We start from the raw sequence: 20,373 nt of genomic DNA, 5'->3' as shown, positions 1-20,373 counted from the left end.
AACGGTGCGCTGTGTCGGTAGACAGAGGGCCCACGGTGTAGAAGGACTACGGACACACCATGAATGGCGGGGAGAGTCAAGTGACAGAGGGCCCTCGGGATGTAAAGTTAGGACGGGCGCTATGAAGGTTGTAAAGTGTCCAGGGACAGGGGGGGCTCAATGAACAAGAAGAGTAGACATATTAGTATTGGAGAGAGGGGGTATATCGAGATGCAGATCTACGTCAGTTTATAAGGGTAGGAGAAATTATATGAACGCTGGGGACTGTTATCGCTCGGAGGGATGTAGATTTACAACCATATGGCAGGGAGTACACTGGAACAGAGGAATAGTAGTTCTCGCATACTCTCTCATCTTCCACCACCCCCCTTCATTTTTGTCCCTGTTTCTCACACCGTTCCTTTTCACCGGCAGATAATTTTTCCCCCAGCACACAAATTATAACGAAGTTGCTGTGACCCGCCAGTCGACAGCTGGTTTCGCTGCGCCATCTGCAGGTCAATTGATGTTATGACGGATCTCAGGGGTATCTGCGGAGTTCAGGGCGCCGTGGTCGGCCCCAGTATTGAGTCTCACCACCGCTACTCTTGAATGTCAGTCAGTTACTGAGTTCAGAGTCTCAGAGACAAACAGATGGACGGATGCAGAGAGAAACAGAGAAGAGTCGGGTAGTGTGTGTATGTCAAGCAAGCGGCGGGTATGAGGAACAGCAAGAAGAAACAAGGGAGAAAGAGAGTTTTCGTTGGTAACCATTCAGTCTGATTTGATACGGGTAATTAAGGACATCTCACACGAAATTGGACAGATACATTCTGACAGACAGATAGATAGATCGATTACCGTTTGGACCAACAGGCGCACAGGCCAGCATAGAGACAGACAAACAGACAAAAGGTGTAGGTCACATATGTTCGCAGGGATGTACTGCAGGAGAGGTAGTACATCAATTTACAAGGGTAAAAGGCAAATAACGAGTGGTAGGACAGATATACATGCATACATATATGTATGAGGTCCAGCAGGGAGCGGGTCAGCAAGAATGGAATTAAACATTACGGGAGAAAGAGAGTGAGAGTACGGAGAGCTCGGTTCAAGGAAGTGAGGACAAACCCGATTGTAAGAGACAGAGAGAGGAGTTTGGAAGGATATCAGTGGCGGGGAATCGGCGGTGGAATTAACACAGACAACCACTCCGATTGGATCAGAAAGGAAGGAGGCGTGGCCAATCCAAAATGCGCATGAAACATTATTTCACAGAGACTCGTAAGTTCAGAGTGAAATTGAAGGCAGTAGCGGTATTGCCGCTGGACACATCTCTTCCATCACTGAGAAAAGAACCGCCCAAAAAACATGTTTCTGTTGTTGCAACTGATCCTCGCCTTCCACTGTGAGTGAAATCTGCCAAATATTTATCTATTATTCTCGCTTTCTTTTCTCATTTGCCTCACGATCTAACCCATCGAAATGGATTGTTCTCCGTTTCATTCCAACTTTGTCCACAATTCAATGTCCCTCCAGCCTTGAATCTACCTTATTGCTTCATTCTCAATTGCCCCCGGTATCCATGTTTATTCACCCCGTTCCGATCTTTTATCAGATGACATCTCGGTGACGTCCTTCCATCGATCTCTTCTTATCCTTCCATTCAGCTTCGTCCCCACCGCGACGACGCAATTACTCCATCAACCGCGTTTATTCACACTCTTCCACTTCCCGTCTCTTTTCCAGATGCCAACGCGGTGACGATCCACCAGACCCCGGCAATTTCCTCCCGTCCCGGCGAGGCCGTGGTGATAGAGTGCACGATAGAGGGAGGCAGCAGCGGGAGTGATGATACTCTCCTCTGGTACAGACAATACCGGGGAAACGGACCGCTGGCGCTTTTCACCTCTACCATAACCGAATACGTGCAGCCGCCGGGCCCAGTGGACGGCTTCACGGCGGAGAGACCGAGTAACAACAAGTTCTATCTGAAGTCCTCCGGCCTCCAGGCGAATTCGTCGGCCGTGTATTTCTGCGCCTGGAGAGATCACGGCGACTCAGAGAGACGGAGACGCCGAACAAAAACCTCACAGTCTGTGTGGGTTTGGCTGTCGTCAGCAGCGAGAGGATATGCGTCACAAGTCAACACCTGACAACTGACGTCATCGCGCTTGGTGTGTGGCACCCAAAGGGAAATTGGTATGCGAGACAACGCATCGAGGTAATGGCCCTGAGTCGGAATGAGATACCGAGTGCCACGAAATTGCAGCTGTTCCTTCCATCCTCTCGCTGCAGGTTTACATTTCCCTGTCACTTCAGAGTCACAGGCAGCCGAATAAACCACTATAAAATGCCATCACGCCAGCCCTTCGTCTTTCCTACACACCTAGCTTCACCCTCAGCTGCGGCCTGTCATACGTCGCCTGTCAACACCTGACTACTGACGTCACCGCGCTTGGCGCCACGTAGCCAATGGGAAAATAGTATTGAGACAAAGCATTAGGTAATGTCCGGAGTCGGAATGGGGCACCGAGTGCCACGAAATTGCAGCTGTTACTTCCATCCTCTCGCCGTAGATTTAATTTCCCTGTCAATTCAGAGTCACAGACAGCCGAATAAACCAATATAACCAGGGAGAGGAATGGAGAAATGTAACATGGAGAGATACAGGAGAGAGCAGTTGTGCACGGGTGAAGATTAAAAGAGAGGGGGGCAGACAGAGAGAATCGAAGGAGATATTGAGAAAGTAGAGAAAGGTAGAATAGGAAGATGCCAAAAAATAGGGCTGGAGGAGTTAACAGGAGAGAAAAGAGAGGAAGAGACCGGAGGGTAGACAAAAGAGCGTTTGATGGAGAGGATAGAGAGAGTTAGATAGAGTGTGTAGGAGAGAGGACGGATGGACGGAGCGAGTAAAGATGCAATCGAGATCACGCAAGCCGGACTGAGGACGGAGAGAAGCCATGAATCGAATTCGTGATCTGAAAATAATAGCGATCAAGAAAACCCCGTAAAGCGAAAAAGGGGAAGAAGTGAAACGCGGTTGTAAAAATTAATTTACATTCAAACCCAAGCACGACTGACAGTAACAGTAACATCGCTTTTTCCGGTCAGAAACATTAGCGGGACCAGAGGAGGACCGACTGAGCGGTCCCTTTTACATGTGCGCTTGCGCATGTAGCTGGCTGGAAGCGCACCTGACCACAATCAACCAATCAGAAGCGATATGCAAATTCTTGAGCGTTTCGTCATCCCTATCCGATATTATTTGCGGAGAATAAATTTAGTTATGCAAATCGCCATCTCTCTCTCTCCCTCTCTCTCTCTCTCCCTCTCCCTCTCTCTCTCTCTCTCTCTCTCTCTCTCCCTCTCTCTCTCTCTCTCTCTCTCTCTCTCTCTCTCTCCTCCCCACTCCCCACACTCAGATTTTCGTTTTCCTTTTTCACAATCTATCTACTTATCTGTCTATCTGTCTGTCTGCCTGTCTATCTACTTGAAATCTCTCAGCTTTTTGAGACTTTCCGGAGACCGAAAACCACCAGTTCCTTTGACGTTCCTAACTTCCTGAACGATATACGACGAACCGAGTTTGGCAGTCAACATCTGATTCGGTGAAAAGTAATCTGTGGTTTTCTGCAATGCAGAATTCTCTCTTCCTTTCTCTCTGTCTCTGTCAAGTTCTCCCTCTCATTCATCCACTCATCCTCTGTCAGTTTATCTGCCGACCCTCGAGTACCCGCACGCAGCTCCTCTCTATCTGTTTCCTCTGCACACTCGGTTCAGGGTGTTCAGGGAGTAAAACAGGATCTGGATCTCCATTCCGGGCTGCTGTCTGTATTTGTACATCCTGTCGTCACTGCTGTCCACGGTGCATCTCAGCCGGGCTCTAGACAACGGTCACTGAGCCGACATCTGGGAGGGAAACGGGCTGATGTGGGTGGTCAGCGGGAGTCTGGAAAACGGAGGAAGACAGAATGGAAAGATGCCGGGAGAAGCACTGGGTTGCAAGCGAACGGAAAGGGAAGAGAGAGTAGGAAGAGAGAAAATTGGGAGGTAGGGTACAGATAAAGGTAAAGGTAGAATGGAGAGATGCAGACAAAAGCAACGAGGTGCCGGTGAAATGGAAGGTGAAGAGAGCGAGAAGGGAGAGAGAGTGAGAGAAGGAAGGCAGACAGAAAGGGCGGGGGGGCGGATGAGGACAGAATGTGAGACAGCAGTGACTGACGGTAGAGCCGGACAGAGGGAGGCAGAAGCGGGTGAAGCCTCCCGTGCGGTTGTGAGGACGTAGAGAAGGCCTGAATCCAAGACATCACAAAAGGGTCGCGAGGTGAAAGTAATATCGAGCAAGAAAGGAAAGAAATTTGAAAAAAAAAGTAGGAAATAAAACGCCGTTGGAAATAATCATTTACATCCAAACCAGAGCACCGCCGCCAGGAACAACAGTATCACGCTTTTGGTTTCCAGAATATGAGCGGGTCCGGGGCAGGACAGACTGAACAGTCATGCGGTCCATTTACCGGTAACCTTGAGGATAGTGTAGGGTGTTGGCGCTCATGGAGACAATCAGCCAATCGGGAACTATGTGCAAATCCGGGAGAGCTTTGTTCCTCCCGCTCTGAGTCCGCATCCTCTCAGCCATTGATTGTGGAAAATAACTCGCGGCCTGCGAATCCGTATCATTTCTCTTTTATCAGGCCGTCCCAAAAGCCAAACGGCGCGGTAGTTTTGCACCGTCGAAGCCAACCCTATTGCCTTACCAAGGCAATATTCCGCTACGTCCAATTTCTCCAGGTAACCCATACGGATACTTCCCCTGTGCTCCTTGACGCGATTTTCCACCGTGCGTCCCGTCTGGCAAGGATGCACGATATCAACTGGACTCGTTCAACCTTTTGTACACCTTTCCTGTAGGTGGGTGACCAAATCCGCACACAATACACCAAAGTAGGCCTCATCAATGTCTTATACAACTTCAACATAAAATCCCATGTCCTGTCTTTCTCCGAAAAGTAAGGTGGTTCTACGCCGCTCTATCTCTGGCAGGCATTCCTGCTGCATCTCTATCGGCTCACCTTTTGCACTCTCTATCAACCTGCACGCCTTGAATGTTGGGTGCCTCGATGGACAGTGGGACTGCGGGGTACGAGAAAAGGACACATATTATGCATGGCGGGAAGTGCTGAGGGAACAGAGCGAGCTCTGAGTACAAGCGTACGAAGCACACCGTGAAGGGTGAGGAGTGTCTAGGGACAGAGGGACCTCGGTGTACAAGGGTAGGACACACATCGTGACTAGTGATGAGTGTCGAGATATAGAAGGACCACGGACATACCATAAATGGTGGGGAGAGTCAAGTGACAGACGGTCCTCGGGTTGTAAAATTAGGACGCGCGCTATGAAGGCTGGGAAGAGTCCAGGGACAGGGGGGGACTCAGTGAACAAGGACGGCACACGTGTTAGTATTGGAGAGAGGGACGATATCGAGGTGCAGATCTACGTCAGTTTATAAGGGGAGGAGAAATTTTATGAATGCTGGGGAATATTAGAGCTTGGAGGGATGTCGATTTACAAGTGTATGTGGCAGGGAATACACCGGAACAGAGGAACAGTAGTTGTGCATACTCTCTCATTTTCCTCCACTGCCCCTTAATTTATGTTCGTGTTCCCCACACCGTTCCTTTTCATCAGCAGATCATTCCTCCCCCAGCACACAAAACATAACTAAGATGCTGTGACCGGCCAGTCGACAGCTGGTTTCGCAGCGCCATCTGCAGGTCAACTGATGAATGACGGGTCTCAGGAGTATCCGCGGACATCAGGGCGCTGTGGTCGGCCCCAGTATTCAGTCCCACTTCCTTTCTTCATGCGCACTGCTACTCTTCATGGTCAGTCAGATTCCGAGATGAGAGTCTCAGAGACGAACAGATGGACGGATGCAGTGAGAAAGAGGTGAATAAACAGTGTGGGAGAGTGTGTATGTCAAGGAAGCGGCGGGCATGAGGAACAGCAAGAAGAAACAGGGCAGAAAGAGAGTTTTCTTCGTTCACCATTCAGCCCGATCGGAGACGGGTAATTAGAGACATGTCACACCAAAGTGGACAGATAGACAGTCAGTCAAACAGACAATCAGACGGACAGATCAATTCTGACAGACAGATAGACAGATCGATTAACCGATGGACGGAGAGGCACACGGGCCAACATATAGAGAGACAAACAGACAAAACCGGTACGTCACATATGTGGGGAGGGATGTCCAGTAGGAGAGGTAGTACTTCATTTTACAAGTGCAATAGGCAAACAAGGAGTGGCAGGACAGATATATATATATAAACGTTTGTATATATATAATTATTGAGCGCACGGGTAGGTAGGTACACCGTCGGATGTGACGAACTGATTAGCTACGAGTCTCGGCGCTGAGTGCAACATCGAGGTCGAGCAGGGAGCGGGTCAGCACGAATGGAATTAAAAATTACCGGAGAAAGATAGTGAGAGAACGGAGAGCCCGCGTTCGAGGAAATGAGGACAAATCCGTCTCGAAGAAATAGAGAGAGCAGTTTAGAAAGATGTCAGGGGAGGGAAGCAACTGCAGCGAGATTGAGGGCGGGGATTCGGCGGTGGAATTGACACTCATCACCATTCCGATTGGACCAGAGAGGATGGGGGCGTGGCTAATCCTAATTGCGCATTAAACATTATTTCAGAAAGATGCGCAGCTTCAGATTGAAAGCAAAGGCAGAAGATTCAACGCTGCTGTACCCACCTCTTCCATTACTGAGGGAAGAAACGCCCAACAAACATGTTGTTGTTGCTGCAACTGATCGTCGCCTTCCACTGTGAGCGAAAATTGCCCAATATTTATTTTTTACTGTCGCTTTCGTTTTCCATTTCCCTCACGACCTGACCGATCGAAATGGACTGGACCCGTCCCATTCCCACTCTTTAACTCGCTCTTTGCAATGTCGCCAGTCTTGAATCGACCTTATCGTTCTCAATTGCCCGCGGAATCCATGTTTATTCACACCGTTCCGCTCTTTTCCAGATGACGTCTAGGTGACAACATTCAATCGATCTCTTCTTTTCCTGCCATTCACCTTCGCACTCCGCCCCCCGTCCCAATTACACCATGAACAGCGTTTAATCACCCTCTTCTCCTTCCCCTCTTTTTTCCAGATGCCAACGCGGTGACGATCCGCCAGACCCCGGCATTTTCCGGCCGACCCGGCGACGGCGTGTTGCTGGAATGCACGGTAGATGGTGGCAGCAGCAGCGGTGATTATCTCTTCTGGTACAGACAATACCGGGGAAACGAACCCCAGGCCCTTTTCACCTCGAGCATAACTAAATACGTGCAGCCGCCGGGCCCAGTGGACGGCTTCACGGCGGGGAGACCGAGTCTCAACAAGTTCTATCTGAACTCCTCCGGCCTCCAGAAGAATTCGTCGGCCGTGTATTTCTGCGCCTGGAGAGATCACGGCGACTCAGAGAGACGGAGACGCCGAACAAAAACCTCACAGTCTGTGTGGGTTTGGATGTCGTCAGCAGCGAGAGGATATGCGTCACATGTCAACACCTGACTGCTGACGTCACCGCGCTTGGTGTTCAGCACCCAATGGGAAATTGGTATGCGAGACAAAGCGTCGAGCTAATGGTCCTGAGTCGGAATGGGGCACCGAGTGCCACGAAATTGCTGCTGTTACTTCCATCCTCTCGCCGTAGATAAACATTTCCCTGTCACTTCAGAGTCACAGGCAGCCGAATAAACCACTATAAAATGCAATCACGCCAGCCCTTCGTCTTTCCTACAGACCTGGCTTCACCCACCGCCCAGCTTTTTATCCCGGCATGAAATATCGACAGTTCATTCATTTCTGTAGAAGCTGTCTGACCGCCAGCGTTTTATGTGTGTTGTCTCAAAATATATATCTGCGCGCACAGGAGGATTGGTAGAAAGTCTGATGGACTGGACTGACTGATAGAGAGACTGGTTGCTGAGTACGACAAGGCTAATCCATCCACTAAACCGTAGGTCTTCGGAATTTGGGAGGAAACCGGAGCACCGCATGGAAAACTGCACCGTGACGGGAAAAACTCACAAACTCTCAGCAAACAGCGGGGGGAATAGAACCCGCGTCGCTGGTGCTGTACAGCGTTAGGCTACGTTAGCGCCCCAATTTCTCCTTCTGTCCCCTACACTCCACCTCTAACCCCCTGTATCTTATTCCTCTCTCTACCTGTAGTCACTCCTCCTGATTTGCCCTCCTCTCTCTTGCTCTCTCTTTCTTTCTTCACACTTTTCCCCGAAGTCTTATTCATTCTCTCTCCGTTTCTTCTCTCACATCTCTACACGTCTACGCCCCTTAATCATTCCGTCTTTCCTCAGTACCTCCTACCTCTCCGCTGCGCAGGCCATTGCGTCTCTCTTAATCTTTTTTCCCTAACTCGTCTACGCTCAATCTCGGGTTCCATCCTTTTATCCGCCCTCTCTGCCGAATCTTTCAATGCCGTCCCGAAAAATAGACTCTCATTCATTTCTATAGATGCTGATGAATTCCTCCAGGAATTTGCGAGTCCGTTGCTTAAAAATAACTAGGTGGGCACGCAGACATATAGGTAGACAGTCAGATGAACACCGGACAGATTGATAGAGATAATTCATATCGGGGGGAGAAGGAGAGAGCGAGAGAACGGGAAAGGGGGGGAGAGGGGGAGGGAGCGAGGGAGAGAGAGAGAGGGAGGGAAGAAGAGAGAAAGAGGGGAGAGAATGGGGGAAAGAGAGAGAGAAAGAGAGAGAGAAAGAGAGAGAGAGAGAGAGAGAGAGAGAGAGAGAGAGAGACGGAGAGGCAGATGGAGAGCGTGAGAGGTAGAACGGGGGTTCGAAGGCACAACAATTTCTGACGATGTTACTGATGGGCTCCGATAATGAGACTTATTACATGCATGAGAATCCATCACGGAGAAAAGGAGAGAGAAATACAGAAAACTACCAGGATAGAGAAAAGATTGCAACAAGCTTGGGGGCGCGGGGTGGTGGGGGAGGTGCGGGGATTCGGCGGTGCGATTGATACGAGTCTGCATTCCGACTGGCCAGAGTGGATGTGGGCGTGGACTATCCTAACTGCCGATCTCACAGAGATAGGTAAGGAGTGAAATGAAAGGTAAAAAATTCAACGCTGCCATTCTCATCTCTTCCATTACTGAGAGAAGAAGCGCCCCACAAAGGTGTTACCGTTCCTACAACTGATCCTCTCCTTCCAGCGTGAGTGAAACTTGCAAATAGTTATTTATTTTTCTCTCTTTCGTCCGCCATTTCCCTGCGTGATCTAACCCGCGTATACTGACTGGTGTCTTTCTTACTCCAACTTTGTCCGCAATTCCTATTGAAATCTATTCATCTTCCCTCTTTATCTCCCTCCGTTCCAAGTCCCCCCTCGTCAATCGACCTCATTGACTTGTTCTCCTCCGCTGCCCCGGGTCTTCAAGTTGATTCACCCTACCGCTCTTCCCCGATGCCTACTGTTCACCTTCCTTCCCCCCCCCTTCCCAAAATTCACCGCAAAATGCAATATTCATCCTCTTCCGATTTCTGTCTCTTTTCCAGATGCCACCTCAGTGACGATTCACCAGACTCCGGCATTCTCCGCTCCTCCCGGGAGAAGGTGGAGCTGGAATGCACAGTCGAGGGGATGAGCAGCGGTAGTACTAATTATCTCTTCTGGTACAGACAATACCGGGGAAACGAACCCCAGCTCCTTTTCACCTCGAGCACTGTGGACGGCTTCACGGCGGAGAGACCGACTAGCAACAAGTTCAATCTGAAAGTCCTCCGGTCTCCAGACGAATTCGTCGGCCGTGTATTTCTGCGCCTGGAGAGATCACGGCGACTCAGAGAGACGGAGACGCCGAACAAAAACTTCACAGTGTGAGTGGGTTTGGCTGACGTCAGCAGCGGAGGGTATACGTCACAAGTCAACACCTGACAACTGACGTCACTGCGCTTGGCGCCACGTAGCCAATGGGAAATTGGTATGCGAGACAAAGCGTCGAGGTAATGGTCCTGAGTCGGAATGGGGCACCGAGTGCCACGAAATTGCAGCTGTTACTTCCATCCTCAGGCCGTAGATTTACATTTCCCTGTCACTTCAGAGTCACAGGCAGCCGAATAAACCACTATAACTAGAGGCATAGTATTCACACGTTGTCCCCCGCCAATCCTTAAACAGCGTCCCATTCAGTGTCACACAGAGATGGAATTAGCAACAGAAGCCCGTCGAACATGGGAACTTGTCCAATCCGACTGACGGACAGAGAGGGGAATTTGCAGCTGAGGCTTTTGACTGGAGTGTTCACCGATATTTTTAAGCCCTCGCGTCGGTCGTCCGGGGAACCCATTGGTTCGAGAAAGCTTTAAATATAAAGTCGCTCGAGAAGAACGTGCTTCCATTCTGAGAGATGGATTTGTGAAAAGGGAGGGAGAGAGAGAGAGAGAGACAGACAGACAGACAGAGAGAGAGAGACAGAGAGAGAGAGAGAGACAGAGAGAGAGACAGACAGACAGACAGAGAGAGAGAGACAGAGAGAGAGAGAGAGAGAGAGAGACAGAGAGAGAGAGAGAGACAGAGAGAGAGAGACAGAGAGAGAGAGAGACACAGAGAGAGAGAGAGACATAGAGAGAGAGAGACAGAGAGAGAGAGCGACACAGAGAGAGAGAGAGACAGAGAGAGAGACAGAGAGAGAGGGAGAGAGACAGACAGACAGACAGAGGGAGAGAGAGAGAGACAGACAGACGGAGACAGACAGACAGAGGGAGAGAGAGAGAGAGAGACAGAGAGAGAGAGACAGACAGACAGACAGAGACAGACAGACAGAGACAGAGAGAGAGAGAGAGATAGAGAGAGAGACAGAGAGAGATAGAGTGAGAGAGAGAGAGAGAGAGAGAGAGAGAACAGAACGTTGAAAAACAATTGCACGCAGTGTATCGGGGGAGAGGTGGCGGAGCGCCCGTGGAGAGAGGTTGAGGATTGGTAAAAAGACCCCGATTGACACTTTGAATAGAATTGGAGGCGGGAGGAAGGTTGTTGGGAAATAAACATTGTGAAGAATCGGCATCTGGGAAGATGATGGAAAATCTGGAATACTGGTGTGAAGAAATCAATCTCTCAACCAACGTCAGCAGCGTCATTCAGCTGTTTATTGACTCAAGCGAAAACCTCACGGGCAACAACAAGAGTAAAGAGGCCGTTCGTCATTCGAGACATTTTTTGATTGTCAACCCGCCTGGTAACCCCTTCCTCCACTTGGACTGATAAGTGGGTCACATCCTCCCGTGATGAAGATAACGACAACTCCAGGCTGTGAGGTTTTTGTTCTGCTCCTCCGTCTTTCCGATTCGCTGTGATCACACCCGGCGCAGAAATACACGGCCGGCGAATTGGCCTCCAGCCCTGAGGACTTCAGTTTGAAGACGCAGTTACTCGGCCTCACTGCCGTAAAACCGTCCACCGGATCCTTTGGTAGCACGTAACTGGCTAGCGTAGAGTAAACTAGGTTCTCAAGTCCACCGCCCGGGTATTGTCTATACCAGTAGAAGTAGTTACTGCTGCTGCCGCTGTCCTCGATAGAATAGTCCAGCACCGCCCCCTGGTGGCGAGATCCGGAGAAAGCCGGCGTCTGCCGGATCGTAACCGATCTCGCATCTGTCCGCAGATGGGAATCGGAGTGCGGTGAGTTGATATCGAGTCCTGGGAATTCATACCCAGAGAAATGGGTATTTCAGAGGGTAGATATTGTGAGGATGTGCAGACCGGGATGGAATTGATTGAAACGTTCGGTAGAGGAGCGCCGACTATAAGTACGTACTCCGGGAGTAATGAGGACGTGGAGAAGAAGATATCTATAGAAGGGAAGAGAGTGGTGGGTGGATGCGGGGAAAGCCAAGAAGGGGTCGGAATGGAAACGAAGGCGGGGGCTTCAGAGTGAAGATAGTATGCGGACGTGGAATTCTAGTCGGCGGAGTGAGATCGAGACTATCGCAGGAACCGCGGGGCGGGGGGGGGGGTCGTTTATGAGGATCTAGGGGAAAGAAAAGAGAAACTGCAAGAATAGGAAATACTCACAGTGGAGGGAGAGGATCAGCTGCAGCAATAGTCTCAGCTTTGAAAGCGGCGTATTCACGTCCAGCTGTCTCCGTATATCTGCAACACATATGGCTATGGCCAATTGGCCACGCCCATCCTTCCATTGACCAATTATGTTCGATTATTTCTCTGTCATTTCCGCTCTTTCGAATATTTCCCCACTGTCTTTCTCCAAACAATAAGCTGGTTGTACCTTCCTCTCCTGTGTCCCCCTATGTCTGTCTCTGGTTCACGTTCTTGCTGTTTCCCTAACCGCTCTCCTTTGCACTCTCCATTCTGCCCCTTGGCCCTCTTTCTACACAGAAACATAAAAACATAGAAAATAGGTGCAGGAGTAGGCCATTCGCCCCTTCGAGCCTGCACCGCCATTCAGTATGATCATGGCTGATCATCCAACTCAGAACCCTGCACCAGCCTTCCCTCCATACCCCCTGATCCCTTTAGCCACCAGGGCCATATCTAACTCCCTCTTAAATATAGACAATGAACAGGCCTCAACTGTTTCCTGTGGCAGAGAATTCCACAGATTCACCATTCTCTGTGTGAAGAAGTTTTTCCTAATCTCGGTCCTAAAAGGCTTCCCCTTTATCCTCAAACTGTGACCCCTCGTTCTGGACTTCACCAACATCGGGAACAATCTTCCTGCATCTAGCCTGTACAATAGCTTTAGGATTTTATACGTTTCAATCAGATCGCCCCTCAATCTTCTAAATTCCAACAGGTATAAGCCTAGTTCATCCAGTCTTTCATCATATGAAAGTCCTGCCATCCCAGGAATCAATCTGGTGAACCTTCTTTGTACTCCCTCTATGGCAAGGAAATATCTCTATATAGTTGTTTGTCTGTATTTGTCAGTAACTCTGGCTTAGTAGCTGTGTCTAAATCTATCTATCAATTTATTTATCTATGTATGTATGTATGTATGCATGTACCTATCTATCTATCAATATAGCTACCTATCTATCTATCTACCTATCTACCTATCTGACGGTGCATGGATTAATTGAACCGTCTCTCTGTCTCTGTCAATCTTTGGCTCCTTCCTGCTGATTCGCTAGCCGCTCTCCCCCGCGTTATCCCTCTCTCTCTCTCTCTCTCTCTTTCTCTCCCTTTCTCCCTGTCAGTCTCTCTCTTCCTCGCTCTCAGTTCCTCACTTACTGTCTCTCAGCCTCAGAGCCCTGCACCCCGGTTCCTCTCGGGTACTGAGCCCTCATCGGTTACTCACCGCAGGACTGGCTAACACCAGGCGTCAGGTAGTGATCCGCGGTGACCCGCCGCGCAGCATTAACTTTGCGAAGAGAGGGAAGTGATTTGCGGGACAAGAGAGCGGCGTTTCAATTGTAGAGGAACCGCAGTGAATATCCTGATCGGTTTTCCGACGCTCGGGCCGGAGGACGAGAGGGAGCACGTAGTTTACGTTTCTCTTGTCAACATAACCTTCCACACATTGAACAGAAGAAAAAAAGCCTTGGGAACCGAATGCAGGATGTGATCGGAATAAATACATCAGAGAAAAGACACGGAAATGGAGAGATAACTAGGGCGGCAGATGGCGTAGCAGAATGATAAGAGAACAGTGAACAGGAATAGGACACGGGTAACTATTGGGGAAAGGCCAATGTCGAGGTGCGGATGTACGTCAGTTTATAAGGGTAGGAGAAAACACATGAATGATGGGGAATATTACCGATCGGTGGGATGTCTATTTACAAGACTAAGTAGCAGGCAGTACATTGGAATAGTGGAACAGTAGTTACCTCAGACGCTGTCATCTTCCATCACTCCCCCTTCATTTCTGTCCTTGTTCCTCACGCCGTTCCCTTTCACCTGTAGATAATCTGCCCCCGCCCCGCCCCAACACCAACAGAAAAATTATAACCACGATGCTGTGAGTCGCCACTCGACACCTGGTATCGCTGCGCCATCTGCTGGCGAACTAATGAATGACGGATCTCGTGGGGATCTGCGGCGGTCAAGGCGCTGTGATTGGCCGCCGTATGCAGACCTACCTCGTTTCTTCATGGGCACCGCTACTTTTCATTGTCAGTCAGTTACCGAGATGGGAGACTGAGAGACAAACAGGTGGACGGATGCAGAGATAAAGAGGTGACTAGACAGTCGGGGAGTGTGTGTGTGTGTGTGTGTGTGTGTGTGTGTGTGTGTGTCTTTGTGAGAGGGAACCGGCGGGCACTAAGAGAGCGTAACAGTAGCGAGACGAAACTAGGAAGAAGGAGGTGGCCATTGGACCTGATGCGATGATGCGAGACGGGTAATTACAGACATCTCACACGAAATGGGACAGTTAGACGAACAATCAAACAGACAATCAGACAGACAATTATTCTGACAGACAGATAGATAGATAGATGGAGTGTCGGACAGGCAGACAGGTTCGACAGAGAAAAACAGAGAAAATGTTAGGACACATATATGGGGGGGGGGTGCGGAGGGTGAGGATGCCCGGTAGAAGACCTACGTTGATTTACAAGGGTAAGAGACATACAACGAATGGTAGGACGGGCAGACAAACAGATAGACACCGCTGTGTATAGGTAGGTATAGGTCAATTTATTATAGATACCTACATAGATACGCAGTAGATAATAAAATCAATTATTTTGCACATGGGTAGATTCGCAGACCGTCGGACAGGATGAACTGATTGACAAAGGGACGCGGCGTTGAATGCCACATCGAGGTCGGGCAGGGAGCAGGTCAGCAAGAATGGAATTGAAAGTTCTGGGAGAAACAGAGTCAGAGGTTTGAGAGCACAGGTGAGGACAAATCCGTCCTAAGAGATTGAGACAGGAGTTGGGAAAGATGTCAGGGGAGTTTGAGGGAACGGAGGCGAGATTGGGGGCGGGTCTTCCGCGGTGGAAGTGACACGGGCCACCATTCCGATTGGATCAGAGAGGAAGGAGCGTGGCCAATCCTAATTGCGTGTTAAACATGATTTCAGAGAGATGCGTAATTTCAGAGTGAAATCAAAGACAGTAGACTCATCGCTGCTGCACCCACCTCTTCCATCACAGGGACAAGGAACGCCCAGCAAGCATGTTGTTGTTGCTGCAACTAATCCTTACTTTCCACTGTGAGCGAAAATTGCCTAATCTTTGTTTTTTATTCTCGCTTTCGTTTCCCATTTCCCTCGCAATCTAACCCATCGAAATGGACTGGTCTCCGTCACAATCCAATTTTCTCCCCAGTACTCTTAAACTCATTCAACGTCCCTCATTAATTTCCCTCCTTTCAATGTCCCCGGTCTCTTGAATCTACCTTATTGTTTCGCTCTCAATTGCCCCCGCTAGACATGTTTATTCACCCCGTTCCGCTCTACTCCAGATGATATCTCGGTGACGGCATTGAACCTATCTCTTCTTTTCCTTCCATACACCTTCGTCCCAACCCCGTCGTCCCAATTACTCTATGAACCGTGTTTATTCACACTCTTCCCCTTCCCGTCTCTTTTCCAGATGCCAGCACGGTTATAATACACCAGACTCCGGCAGTTTCCGGCCGTCCCGGCGAGAACGTGTTCCTGGAGTGCACGGTAGAGGGCGGCAGCAGCGGCAGCGGTGATTATCTCTTCTGGTACAGACAGTACCCTGGAAACAGACCCCAGGCCCTTTTCACCTCGAGCTTAGCCAAATACGTGCAGCCGCCGGGCCCAGTGGACGGCTTCACGGCAGACAGACCGAGTAGCAACAAGTTCTATCTGAAGTCCTCCGGCCTCCAGGCGAATTCGTCGGCCGTGTATTTCTGCGCCTGGAGAGATCATGGCGACTCAGAGAGACGGAGAAGCCGAACAAAAACTTCACAGTGTGAGTGGGTTGGGCTGACGTCAGCAGCGGAGGGTATACGTCACAAGTCGACACCTGACAACTGATGTCACCGCGCTTGGCGCCACGTAGCCAAAGGGAAATTGGTATGCGAGACAAAGCGTCGAGGTAATGGTCCTGAGTCGGAATGGGGCACCGAGTGCCACGAAATTGCAACTGTTACTTCCACCCTCTCGCCGTAGATTTACATTTCCCTGTCACTTCAGAGTCACAGGCAGCCGAATAAACCACTATAACCAGAGACAAAATATTCACACGTTGTCCTCCACGAATCCTTAAACGCCGTCCCATTCAGAATTACATACAGATGGAAAAAGCGATGGAATTAACAACAGAAGCCCATCAAACATAGGAACTTGCCCAGTCCTACTGGCGGAAAGAGAGGAGAATTTGTAGCTGAGCCTTTTGACTGGAGTGTTCACCGATACCTTTAAGTCCTCGCGTCGGCAGTCTGCGGAATCCATTTGTTCCCAGTGGGCTTTTATTACAGCGGCGTCCGAGAAGAACGTGGTAACTTGCCTCCATGACGGTCGTCCAGCAGCCGGCACATCGATAAGGATGAAGCGCTTTGAGAAGTTCGTGATGAAATTCATGAACGATTTGGCTCCACTCCAACTCGTCAACCCTTACACCAGGTCTACAGCTGACGTCATTTTATTGGCTCCTCCCTCAACTCTGGAACATCTGGGCAGGGCAGAGTCATACGTCAGGATGCGCTTCTCTCGCTCCAGCTCTGCATTCAATACCATCATCACCTCAAAAATAAGCAACAAGCCACATACCCCTGGCCTCAATTAGTGCTTGCGCAATTGAATGATTGAATTACTCACTTGCAGACCGCAGTCAGTAGCAACATCTCCCCCAGAATGGCCATCAGCAGAGCCGCAGTGGGTCTGGAAACCTGCCTTCTCTCTTTGCTTTTTACACTAATGACAGTGAGACTCCAGCGCAATTCCAACGCCGTATTGAAATCGGCTAATGACAGCACTGACGTTGGCCGTATCGCAGGGTGCACCGTATCAGCGTCTAGGACGGCGACTGGACATCCATCTGAATGGTCCCACCACAACAACATCTCACTCAATGTGATCAAAATCAAAGGGGTGATTATTGATTATTGGCCTGAGGAGACCGGAGTTCCATGAGCTAGAGGTCCTCAGGGGATCATTGTGGAGAGGGCTTGCAAACAGTAAATCCCCCAGTATTATCATTTGAACAGATCTGCGTCTAGCCCGTAGCTGCCATTAGAAAAAAAACCCTGTCTGGCCTTTTCAGCTGCTGATCATCTCCTCCATGGTTCCGTCCTCCTCCCCTTTCTCGACTGATCCACTCTCCGCCGCTATATTCCTCTCCAGCCCTTTTTCGATCTTGCTCACCTGAGAGATAGAGATCGCACGCGTGCAGAGCCCGTCTTTCGAAAGCAGCGCCCACGAAGGGCCGTAGTTCGTGCTGACGTTGTCGATATCAGGGATCTGACAGAACCCCAGCCAACCTTGAACAAAAGACACGAGATGAGAATTAAACTACTGCGTGGGGAAACTGCGGTATTCTCGAGGTCCGCAAATTGTCTGGCGCCACCTTTCTCTCCTCCCACACCAAATGCATCATCCTTGCTGAGTTCAAGACCTTGATTAATAAAGTTCTCGTGTCTTCCGCCTTCCTCAACACCCTATATATCACTTTCAGGACGGTGCGGACCGAGACGCTGCCATTCACTGCGTTCTGTCCCTTGACATTTGATCTCCCAGTATGCAACACGTCTCTCCTAACCCGGATGAACATCTTTCCCGCCTTGGCAAACGTATAAGCTCCTTTTTTAACCGGCCTTCTTAAGCAAGGAAACGAAAATGGGGGAGCCGTTGTAGGGTGGTGGGGAGAGAGTAGAATTGGATGGGAGGGAGCAGGGAGGGGAAAAGGCGAAACGGTAAATTAGCTCGCAGAGTAGACACTAACCCGGGCTTGGGAGGGGGGATAGGACCAGGGAATGTCCAGAGAGGCAGAGAGGGAGGGTGGTAGTGAGGGAGAGCGAGAGAGAGAGCCAGAGAGAGAGAGAGAGCGAGGTAGAGAGAGAGCGAGAGAAAGAGAGAGAGAGAAAACGAGAAGGTGCAGCAAAAGTTGATTTGGATTAGAGAGGTCAAAGGCATGAGGGGAGAGAAAAGGTTTAAAAACGACCGCTTACAGTGAATTAATCTTATCGACATAAAACACATCTTTCAGGGGGAAATGACGATTCGGACTGAGAATTCATATCATTTCTCTTTTACCTGGCGGTCCCAACACGCCAGCCAGAGTACCAGAGTATTGCACACAGAGAGAGACAGAAAGAGAGAGAGAGAGAGAGAGAGAGAGAGAGAGAGAGAGAGAGAGAGAGAGAGAGAGAGAGAGAGAGAGAGAGAGACGGGTACTGTGTAAGCGACAAACAGATTCGTTCAGAAGGTGATAGAGTTTGAAGGAGAGAAGCAGAACGAGACGGAGATAGGAACAGGAAAAGGGGAAATGGAGGCTGGAGAGAAGAGGGAAAATGGCGACAGAGCGAGACTGAGAATGGGGAAGAGAGGAGAGAAACTGTGAGTGGAACTGTGCCGGCAACAGTGGTGGAGGCGGATACGATAGGGTCCTTCAAGAGACTTCTGGACAGGTGCACGGTGCTTCGAAAAATAGAGGGCTATGGCTATGCCTATTAATTTCTAAGGTGGGGGGCATGTACGGCACACCGTTGTGGGCCGAAGGGCCTGTATTGTGCTGTAGGGTTTCTATGTTTCTATGTTTTCTATGGAATCGACAGGGAGAAGGAGAGGGGGAGAGAGAAAAGAAGACGCCGACAATCAGGGAGGCAGGCAAACAGAATGAGACAGAAACAAGCGTAAGTGAACAGATGCAGACGATCTGCGACATTAACGGAGTAATTAACAGGTAACTCCCTGAATAAGCCAGGTTCCGCCAACAGATGGAGATGGATACGAATATACGTGTAATAGCAACACATTTAGAAAGAGGGCGCAGTCACCGGCGGAAAGAGAGAAGGGGAGAAGTGTGCAGAATATAAATCCGAATGAAGTCATCCGTGTCTCGACGGCCGGGGTTAAGTAATCGCTAGAAAAGATGCTCTCATTGCTACCGCTGCTAGCTTCATTCTACTGTAAGTCATCTTTAAAAAGATTTATCTTCCGTTTCACTCTCACCTTCTGCTCTCTGTGCTTACGATCGCCCCTTCTCCGCCGCTTTCCCCCTCTGCCTCCCGGGATCTCTCTAAATCGCCGCACCTCTCCATCTGCACACGATCGGCGGTCCATCTTTCTTCCTCGGCCCCATCGCCGCTCTCTGCCGCTTGTTTCCTATCTCATTCACTCTGACCCTCTTGTCCAGAAAGCGGCAGCCCTGCTAATGCCGGTGAACCGCTTCGGTACCCGCTCCAAAACAGGGAAACCCTTCCCTGCGAAGTGGCGACCAGAACGATACACGACGCTTCAGATGTTTGCCGGAGCGTAGGGGAGACTCGTTCACCCGTATCAATAGCAGAGTGGCCGAACTGTGAAACATTTAAAGAGCCCGGACAACGGCTTCGATAAGCCGGCTAAACCAGGTGAGGGTAGCCGTCGGGTCTCAAACCCTCGGTGAGATAGGGAGTTGTCTATCCCAGCATGTGAAGACAGACTCTGGTGGATTGAGCGGACGAGACCAGTGGAAGGTCCAACGGTCAAGAAGGCGGTCTCTGCAAGCGGCGTGGAACATGTAGAGCAGGACAAGACACAGAAGACGTCCTGGTCATCCACTGCGTCTAGTCCCATCTCCAGCCGTCTAGACTCTGTCTTGCCACTGGATCCAGATGGGAATTGGGAAGAGAGAGTGAGGCTGACGCTGCGCAACTCTCCCTCACTTAAATCCAAATCACGCGCTAGTCTCGACACCATCATTATGGTGTCGAGGGCCTCATCGACGTTAAGGATGGACGAACAACAACGTGGGGAAAAAATGAGGTACGAAGGTAAACTGGACAAGAATATAAAGGAGGAGAGTAACAGCTTCTTTAGGTATGTGAAAAGGAAAAAAAAATAGTTAAGACCAAAATTTGGCCCTTGAAGAGAGAAGCGGGTGAATTTATTATGGGGAACAAGGAAATGGCAGACGAGTTGAACAGGTACTTTGGATCTGTCATCACTAGGGAAGACACAATCCCCCAGATATAATAGTGCCCAAAAGACCTAGGGTAATGGATGAATTGAAGGAAGTTTATATTAGGCAGGAAATGGTGTTGGAAAGGCTGTTGGGTCTGAAGGCTGATAAGTCCCCGGGACCTGATGCTCTGCACCCAGGGTACTTAGGAGGTGGTTTTAGAAATCGTGGATGCTTTGGTAATTATTTTCCAATGTTCTATAGATTCAGGATCAGTTCCTGTGGATTGGAGGGTGGTTAAT

At 49.8% G+C, this 20,373-nt stretch overlaps 1 gene segment (V, D, J or C); it reads left to right on the top strand.

Moving 5' to 3' along the window:
- Nucleotides 1-1,299: 1,299 nt before the first annotated feature.
- LOC134341571 (immunoglobulin lambda variable 2-18-like) lies at nt 1,300-2,135 on the top strand. The segment is given in 2 exon segments: nt 1,300-1,387; nt 1,729-2,135. Coding segments are annotated over 2 exon segments (444 nt in total).
- The last annotated feature ends 18,238 nt before the right edge of the window (nt 2,136-20,373 follow it).

Source organism: Mobula hypostoma, unplaced genomic scaffold (genome assembly GCF_963921235.1).
Source record: "Mobula hypostoma unplaced genomic scaffold, sMobHyp1.1 scaffold_36, whole genome shotgun sequence".
NCBI lineage: Eukaryota > Metazoa > Chordata > Chondrichthyes > Myliobatiformes > Myliobatidae > Mobula > Mobula hypostoma.
Note: the sequence above shows the minus strand (reverse complement) of the source record. Positions and strands in the feature narration are given on the sequence as shown.